The sequence below is a fragment of the Marmota flaviventris genome, chromosome 10 (genome assembly GCF_047511675.1).
Source record: "Marmota flaviventris isolate mMarFla1 chromosome 10, mMarFla1.hap1, whole genome shotgun sequence".
Taxonomy (NCBI): Eukaryota; Metazoa; Chordata; class Mammalia; order Rodentia; family Sciuridae; genus Marmota; species Marmota flaviventris.
In genome coordinates, this window is record NC_092507.1 from 7,591,407 (window position 1) to 7,600,815 (window position 9,409).

Here is a 9,409-nt window from a genome sequence, read left to right on the forward strand (position 1 = left end):
GTAAACCCCATGACTAGGGAGGCTGAGGCAGGATTGCCAAGTTCGAGGCCAGTTCCAGCAACTTAGTATGGATCCTTCCTCAAAATAAAAACTTAACAATTAATAAAGAAAAAGGCTGGGGATGTAGCTTAGTCATATAGCACCCCTGGGTTCCATCCCAAATAAATGCATAACATGAGCTAGTCAACACTTCATTATAAAAAACATTTTATGTTGAACAATTTTGCCTAACTGTGGGCTAATGTGTTTTTGAGCGTGTTTAAGGTGGCAAGGCTACGATTCACAGGCTAGGTGTATTACTGAGTGTGTTTTCGATGTACAAGATTTTCAACGTAGGATGGATTCACTGGGACAACCGTTCCCATCGTAAGTCAAGCAGCATCTGTATTTCCACAAGGCAGACACACGCGGCATAACGGGAATAGTGTCAGCTCACAAGAGCCCAGTAAATTGTTGCATGAGTAAATTAGCGAATCTTATATGAATGAGCGAAAGTGCCCGCTAAATCGCAAAGCCCTGCGCCTTGGGGTCTCGGGATGCTAAATGAAGCTGTTCACAGCAGTCGGGAAGCAGCAGGGCAGGGTGCGCAGGAGAAGTCGCGGATCCCGGGTTGCAGCGGGGTCCCGCCCCTCGGCCCCGCTCCACCCTCCTGCGCGCCTCGCCTCGGCTCGGCTCGGCTCGGCTCGGCTCCGCTCGGTCCGGTCCGGCCCTGCGCACGCCGCGGCCTCGGTTTCCGGGCGGGCCTCCTGAGGCCGGCGCACAAGATGGCGGCCCCGGCGGCTCGCTGGAGAAGGCCGAGGCGGGGTCTTGAGCTCTAGCCTCGGGCGGGGGCCGGAGATAGGCCTCGCCTACAGGCGGGTGGTCGGGGCGGCGCCACCAGGCCTCGAGGAGTGCAAGTCCCGCTGGTTGCTGCCCCCAGCCCCATCGCCACTCAGCCCTGCCCCGGGTAGAACCCAAGAAAGGTCAGGCCCGGTAGCCCCGCCTGTCCTCGCCTCCGGGCGGTAACTGCGAGTGGCGCGCCCTTAGGGTTGATTTTAGCCACGTGCAGCCTCCATGGCTGCGTTGCAGGCCCCGGGGGAGAAGATTAACATCCAGACGGGAGAGACGGCCAAGGCCGGCGACCGCGACCCGCTGGGGAACGACTGGCCCGAGCAGGACAGGCCACCCCAGCGCTCCTGGAGGCAGAAGTGCGCCTCCTATGTGCTGGCGCTGAGGCCCTGGAGCTTCAGTGCCTCGCTCACCCCGGTGGCCCTGGGCAGTGCCCTCGCATACAGATCCCAGGGCGTCCTGGACCCTAGGCTGTTGGTGGGTTGTGCCGTGGCTGTCCTGGCTGTGCACGGGGCCGGCAATTTGGTCAACACTTACTATGACTTTTCCAAGGGCATTGACCACAAAAAGAGTGATGACAGGACCCTGGTGGACCGCATATTGGAGCCCCAGGATGTTGTTCGGTTTGGAGTCTTCCTCTACACCCTAGGTTGTGTCTGTGCCGCTTGCCTCTACTGCCTGTCCTCTCTGAAACTGGAGCACTTAGCTCTCATCTACTTTGGAGGCCTATCTGGCTCTTTTCTCTACACAGGAGGTAAGAATTGGCCTGTTTCCTGTGTTGCTGGTCTCAGTTGCATGTACTGGAAACTGCTGCTTTGCATAGGAATTGTAGACATAAGGAAGGTTCCTTCCTAAATTAGGCTACTTTATCTAAAATCTGTAATGTGTGGTTCATGAATGTTTTGAGAACAGTAAATTGTGAAGATCCTGGCTTGGATAGTGGGCTTGACTCTCATAGATGTATCGACATTTTGTATCTAGTTTTCATTTTGTTGAGCCAGTATTCTGTAATACCACAGTTTCGAATTGTGGAATTAAATCTGTAGAGCTCAAAATTATATAGCTAATAACTTCCAGCTAGCTTGTTAGGTGACATCTCGTAGCAGACTGATTAAGGTGATGGGCAGTAGGGTTGGGCATATAAGCCCTATTTATTGTGCTATGTACTAGTCTATGTACACCTAGTAGGCACAGATCCCTGCCCTTCTGGAACTTTTTATATTGGAGAGAGAAAGAAAAAATAGATTGATCAGCATTCTGTTTTGCTCAGGACTAGGGGGGTTCCCTGGAAGTGGGCTTTTGTTGGTCATCCTACTTATAGTACAGTTATGTATTTCTAAATGGCGGGAATACATTCTGACAAATGTATCATTAAGCAATTTTGCCCTTGTGGGAATGTCATAATAGAGTATACTTATACAAACCTAGATGGTAAGGTCAGTCGCTCATATCGCCTCTTGATGCAGTCAAGAGACATGGTAGACATGAGACACATGAGGCTGCTGCTGGCATGATCCAGCATGCTATCTTATAGTAAACGTTCCTTTAATACATTGAAGAGTATACTCTTAAAAATAATGGTAAAATAGTACCCCCACTCCCAGTACTGGGGATTGAACCCAGAGATGCTCCCATTGAACTACATCCCTAGTCCTTTTATTTTATTTTATTGAGACAGGCTCTTTCTAAGTTGCTGAAGCTGCCCTGGAACTTTCTATCCTGCCTCAACTGGGACTATGGGCTGTTTAATCTTCTTTTGTTTTCTTAATCCATTTTAATCCTATGAGACCATCTTTCCATATTTGGTTTTGGTTCATCATTGACTGAGTGTTGTAGTGTTGTTTTGCAGCCCATGATATGAGAGGTGATAAGTGATTTAGTGGTGGAGAAGTAGAACAGAGAAGGGGCACCCAAGTTACTATTTTAAGTAGTTTGTTCAGGGTGAGCCTCATCAAGACTGAAGCAGGTAAGAGGTGAGGGAGTTGGCTACACAGCTATCTGGGGGAACAGCATTCTAGGAGAAGGGGACAGCAAGTCCTAAGTGCCTCCAGGCAGGAGTGGGCCCGAAGAGTTGGAGGAACAGTAAGGAGTCCAGTTGGTGGAAGGGGTTTGGGGAGGGGAGGGAGTCACAGATTAAATGGGCTTTTTAGGCCACTGGACTTTATTCAAGTGGAGAGACCATTGCAGGTTTTTGAGTAATTGAGTGATATGATGTGACTTCATGTTTTAAAAGACTCTCTGACTAAGGTAATGAAAATGGATAAAGGGGAGTAGGCCAAGAGTAGAAGAGGGAAGACTAAGCAGAAAGCTCTTGAGTAATCCAGGCAGGATGTTTGGATCTTGCCTTGGGTCAGGGTGGTGGTGGTGGGGAGTGATTCTGAACACATTATGAAGCTAGGCAGGGTTTGCTGATGGGTTGGGTGTGAGGTTGAGAAAATCAGAAATTAAGCATAACTCAAAAGTTTTAGCCTGAGCAACTGGGAGATAAAGATGATAACATGTGAGATGGAGAAAGGCAAGGCTAGAATAGATTAGGGGGGATCAGGAGATTGGAGCTCTAACTGCCATTAAGATATCCAAAGTCAATCTCTTGACAGATGTCAAATCGATAGTTGGATTTATAGAGAGTTTTCAAGTTCAGAAATGAGATCTGGTTAGAGATGAAGGTACCTGGAAGTCATTGGCCTTTAGGTGAAGTTGTAGGACTGAGCCAGATCATGAAAGGGGGCAGTGTTGGTAGAAAAGAGTTGAAAACCAGGACTGAGCCCAACTTAAGAGGTGGAGGAGATAAGAAGGACAAGGTAAAGGGGACTGAGAATAAGCATCTAGAGAAGTAGGAGAAAAGCCAAGGGACCAGGGTGTACTGGCAGTCAGTTTTAAATTTTGGGCAATTTAAAACATTCAATAAAGGAAATTAATAGAAAGCTATGAAAGAGTATAAGATGGTAATAGTGAAGGGAAGAGGCCCTTGGTATTAGTTGGCTTTTTGTTACTGTAACAAAATACCTGAAATAACCAACTGAAAAAGAAGAAATGTTTATTTTGGCCCTACAGTTTTGGAAGTTTCAGGCAATGGTTGGTTGGCCCATTGCTTTTTGGCCTGTAGTGAGACAGTACATCTTGGTGGGATGTACTTTCCTTTGTGTGGCAAAGGAAATCTCTTTACCTCATGGCCAAGAAGGAAAGAGAACAAGATGAAGGGGCTGGGCACCCAAGATTCCCTACAAGGACAAGTTCCCAGGGACTGAAAAACCTCCCACAAGGTCTCACCTCTTAAAGATTTCCCACCTGCCAGTACACTATGGGCTGGAAACCAAACCTTTAACACTGTGCTTTTGGGGGGGGACATTTATCCAAGCTGTAGCACTTCCTTGGAGCAGGTGACATTTAAGCTAAGACTTGAAGCCTAAGGAGGAGGCCAGAATTGGAGTCTGATTGCAGTGATTGTTTCAGGGCTGACAGGCCGGCAAGTGCAAATGTCCTGGGTGGGAGGGAGCTTCACAGTGTATAGGATCTTCCAAAAGGCCAGTGTGGTCCAGAGGAGAATGAGATGCTGGTCTCAGAGTTCTTCGTCTGCTCTCCTGACTGCTAGCCCGGCCCAGTACTATCTCCACTTACTTCCTTGGTGACTTTAGCCAGTCTCATGACTTCATATACCATCTAGTAACCTGGCAACTGTCATGCTCCAACCTTTTTTTTTTTTTTTTTTTGGCAAGGGAGGGTGTCTGGGGTTGAACTGGCCTCACGTGTGGCCTGGTGCTACCATTGAGCTACACCAGCCCATATCCATTTCTTAGCAACCCTAGAGGTCTCAGATATCGCCAGCTTAACATGTCTGAGATCAAATTCTGATCTCCCCAATGATGCCTGCTAAACCCACAGCTTTTCCCACAGCTGCCCCTCACCCGCTCATCCCACCTCCTGCAATCCCCACTCTGTGTGTGGAACCCAGAGGTTGGGCCAGTCCTCTACCACTGACCTCCAGCCACTCCCTGCCAACTTCCTACCATCACCAAGATCACCTCTCCCTGGACGATTGTGGCAGGCTCCTAACTGGTCTTTTTGCATCTTCCCTGGGTCTTTCTGGTGTTCCCAGAGGAGCAGCCAGAGGAGCTGTTAACATATGGCCCTTGGTCCGTCCTCTGCTGGGAGCTCTTCAGTGTGGCCCGCCTCATTTGGACCTGCCTCCTCCTCCTCCTCCTCCGTTCCTCCTGCCCACTCTGAGCCAGTCACCCTGCTTTCCTTGTGGGCCTGGAACCTGCCAGCCATTGCCTGCCTCAGGACCTAGGCAGGTGCTGTTCTCCAGTTGGGAACGCTCTTCTCCATCTACCTCACCTCTTCCACCGTTTGCTCAAACACCAGCTTCTTTGTAGGCCTTGCCTTCTACTTGTTGAAATCATCCACCTTCCCCATGCAGTCCCTCTACCCCAGTGTCGTCCGCGTGGCTCTTCTCTGCTTTATTTTTCGGCACAGCACATATTACTTTCCAACGTGCATGTAAAATACTTACTGGGCTGATCCTTTCCCCGTGACGGTGCATCTTTTTGTTCTCACCCTCAGTGCCCAGCATGGCGCTAGCATGTGGTGCTTAATTAAAAGCTCTCACCAAATGAACAAGTGGGGACTCTTTGAAGACACTGAGTGATGGCATGGTCTGATATACCTGTTTTAAACATTGGCTTTTTGATGTCTAGTTGACATGCAGTGAAAGGCACAGCTCTGCAGAGTTGCAGTTTGGTGATCTTGACCTGTGTATACAGCTGCGTAACCCATGCCCTTATCGTGAGGCAGAACATTTGTGTTACCCCAGAAGCTTGCTGGGCTCTCCTGCAGTCCCACTCTGTCCCACTGGTGTAGAGTACCGTGCGGGTGCCATTCCATGAGGACCATGCGTGTCTTGGCCGCGTGCTTCAGTGTGCTTCAGGTCTGGCTTTTGCCCAGGGTGAGGTTTCAGAGCTCTGGTTGTGACTGGTGGTGGCTCCCTGCAGTGCTGTGCGGTTCCAGCTGTGAGCCTACCTCAGTCTGGGTCTGTCCTCGGTTCAGGGCCTCTGGCGGTTCCCGGGTTCTGGCGTTAGGACTGCAGGTTCATGCTCAATCTTTGTGGATATTCGCTTTCTTTTCTCCTGGATAAGTGCCTCGAAACGGACCCGCTGGGGCTCAGGGCGGGTGATGTCGATTTTGTGAGAACTCCAAGCTCTTTTCTGAGGTTGTCCTGCGTGTTCCCACTACTCTCAGTTCCACGCGAGAGTTCCGGGGGCCTCGCCTCCTTGCCCACCTTTGATTCATGTCTGAGCAGGTAACTGTGGCTGCTGAGTAGAGCCCTGGCTGGCATTCACGGTGCTGGGTCATCAGAAGATGGTGCCGGGAGGGCTGCGAAGGCCTGGGAGAAACTCCCGGCGGGGAATCTCTGATCGAGCCCTGGTCAGGCCTCCCATGCTCCAGCGTGTCGGGTGACCTCGGGGAGGTTATCGGACCTTCTCACTCGCAGAGTGGGCTGTGCTTGACTTCCGTGGAGGGCCTGTTTAAGTGGGTCACAGGTTTCCCTGAGGAGTGTTCTCCGAGGATCCAGCTGAAGGTCAAGGCCATTGCACTGCTGTTGCATTTTCTCCCACAGTCAGAAATGCGACCTGGGCTCAGAGCTGAGGAAAGAGGTGAGAAGCAGTGGCAGAGCCTGGCGGGGAGTGCTCCTGCCTGGGTCTTCTTGGGCAGAGGAGTCCCTAGACGTGTGAGATTGCCGACACAGCTAACTAACTCAGGCCTGGGTCTGGGGCTCTGCTTGAAGGAACCCTCTGGAGGACATGTCCTTAGAGGATCAAGTTACTAGTTAGCGCTTGGCTTGGGGCAGGGAGTTAGCTGCTGGTGCTGGAGAGCTCGGGGCCACGCCTGTGGTGCCTCTGGGTTGCTGCATTTTGAAGAACTGAGGGTGGTCAGTTAGCACCAGCACAGGTTCTTCTATGAGGATGAAATTAGGGGTCTGGATCCGTGGCTTCCGTGGTTGTCAATCCTCTGGAGACCATCGTCACTTACCACTTTGACCCTTTAAAATGTCATTGATCACCCAGTGACCCTGAGGCCACACCTATAGCTGATTAGGTCTGGAGGTGTTCTAGGCTCCTGGAGCAACGTAGGTGTGGATCTCCTCTTCCTGTGGGCAGCTGTCACCCACTCCAGGCTTCACGGGTCTCAGTGGGAGCAGGAGGGTTTTTGTGCCGTGCTCTGTGCTTGTGACTGCAGCTCTGGGTTCAGTTCAGCCCTGGTGCCCAGCACAAGGAGCAAGTGGGAACAGGCACAGGCCCTGTCCTCGGAACCGACTATCTGCTGGGAAGACAGAGATGACATAATTGGAGGTGTGAGATATAATTGGAGATGTGATGCGTGACACTTGGAAGTGGCGTGTGGCAGGCGTGTTCACAAGATGTGGCTTGGGGGGTCATGGGAGGCTATCTGGAGGAATGTTCTTAAAGTCTGAGGAGTGTGAAGGGGTTGCCAGGCAGAAAGAAGAGGCATGTGAGAGCAGGAAGGAGGGACTTTCACCAGAGGCCAGGCTGAAGGGGTGTAAGGTGTGTGTTGGGAGAAGCGGGGGTGGGCAGGCTCATGTTTTTAAAGGGTCACTGGGACTGCAGTGTGGAGATTAGGTGGGGGCATTATAAGATTGGAAGCCCCCTAGGAGGTTGTGGTGGTGGGGACATGAAGTGACCATGGGAATGGAGTGAGCTGGGATAGAGCATAGCACCGGGGATGGAGGAGTGGAGGGTGGGTAGGTTAAAAGAAGTGGGTGAGGGGCTGGGGCTCAGTGGCAGAGCACTTGCCATGCACGTGTGGGGCACTGGGTTAGATCCTCAGCACCACATAAAAATAAACAAATAAAATAAAGGCACGTGGTCCATCTACAACTACAAAAAAAAAAAAAAAAAAAAAAGACAAGTCGGGGAGATCAGCTTCAAAGTGGGAGGTGGGCGGAGCCATGGAGCCATGACTTAGTTTTAACTTCCTGGGACCAGGCAGGGGAAGCTGGTGCCTTGCTGCTTTATTCATTTTGTGGTGAACATTGATGCGGAAGTTTAGGGGCCTTAAAATGTCACTGTGATTCACTGGGAGTTTTAAAGGCAGAAGAAGTCTCTGGAGATTGTGGGGAAAGGAAGAGGGATGTCAGAGGCTGGGATAGACTTCCTGCATCAGTGCAGGACTGATCTCAGTGCCTGGCGGGAGTTGGAGAGGTTGATAGAAACTAAAGAACTGGACTGTGAGACCGCTTAGGTCCTCCCTGGGCTCTTCTCTTGAACTGTACTTACTGGGAGCCTCGTGTCCTTAGCTGCAGAACTTTGTCTTGGGGAACAGTAAGAGGGCAGACTTGGGTGTGTCCCCAAGCTGGCTCTGAAACTAACTGAGAATTCTCTCTGTGCCTGTGTCATTGGAAATGAGTCACATTTTGCTCTGGGGAACTGCGAGTGCCCACAGTCTTAAGATGCTTAAGAATTGAGCATCTCGGGGCTGAGGCTGTAGCTCAGTGGTAAAGTGCTTGCCTCACAAGTGTGAGAGGCACTGGGTTCAATTCTCAACACCCTAAAAAAAAAGATACTGTATGTTCATCTACAACTAAATAAATATTAAAAAATAAAATTGAGCATCTGGCCAGCTGTGGCCCTCCCTGCCTCATGAGCAGCCTGTCCACCCCCCTCCTCGATCTCACATACTTCTCTGGGTTTTCTTGGCTGCAGGAATTGGATTCAAGTATGTGGCACTGGGAGACCTTGTCATCCTCATCACTTTCGGCCCACTAGCCGTGATGTTTGCCTACGCTGTCCAGGTTGGGTCCCTGGCGATTTTCCCTCTGGTCTACGCCATCCCCCTGGCCCTCAGCACCGAGGCCATCCTCCATTCCAACAACACCAGGGACATGGAGTCCGACCGGGAGGCGGGCATCGTCACGCTGGCCATCCTCATCGGCCCCACCTTCTCCTACGTGCTCTACAACACGCTGCTCTTCCTGCCCTACCTGATCTTCAGCATCCTGGCCACACGCTGCAGCATCAGCCTGGCGCTGCCCCTGCTCACCATTCCCATAGCCTTTTCTCTCGAGAGGCAGTTCCGCAGCCAGGCCTTCAACAAGCTGCCCCAGAGAACGGCCAAGCTCAACCTCCTGCTGGGGCTCTTCTATGTCTTTGGCATCATCCTGGCTCCAGCGGGCAGTCTGCCCAAGCTCTGAGGGGACCGGCAGCACCCGCACAGCACGGCCCTTTTTCTTAGAATGCCAAAGTCCTAAGAAGCAAATGTGAACTTGGCAGGGCGGGTACTGAGCATGGGCTGTGAGCTCCTGTCTTTTTATATGATTATAATGTTCTTAAAGGTGATCTGTTTTGTTTGTTTTGTTTTTCCCTCTTATGAAGAATCCTGAAAACCGCTGTGCCATCAGAAGAAGGCAGACTGGACAAGAGTCCTTGTTTTATGTGTGGTTTCCACTAGAGGGTGTTGTCAGGTCACTTTAAAATGTCTTGTTCCAGACATAATGTCCCAAGACTGCAGGAGCTGCTGGGTGGCCTCCTATCCTGATGAGCCATCAGCTAGGCACAGTGCCCACCTA

The 9,409-nt window shown here is 51.0% G+C and overlaps 1 protein-coding gene across 1 annotated transcript; it reads left to right on the plus strand.

Moving 5' to 3' along the window:
* Positions 1-741: 741 nt before the first annotated feature.
* Ubiad1 (UbiA prenyltransferase domain containing 1) lies at positions 742-9,179 on the plus strand. The gene is made up of 2 exons (XM_027947619.2): positions 742-1,582; positions 8,547-9,179. The coding sequence occupies exons 1-2, from the start codon at positions 1,054-1,056 to the stop codon at positions 9,032-9,034; spliced, it is 1,017 nt and encodes a 338-aa protein (XP_027803420.2). The 5' UTR covers positions 742-1,053; the 3' UTR covers positions 9,035-9,179.
* The last annotated feature ends 230 nt before the right edge of the window (positions 9,180-9,409 follow it).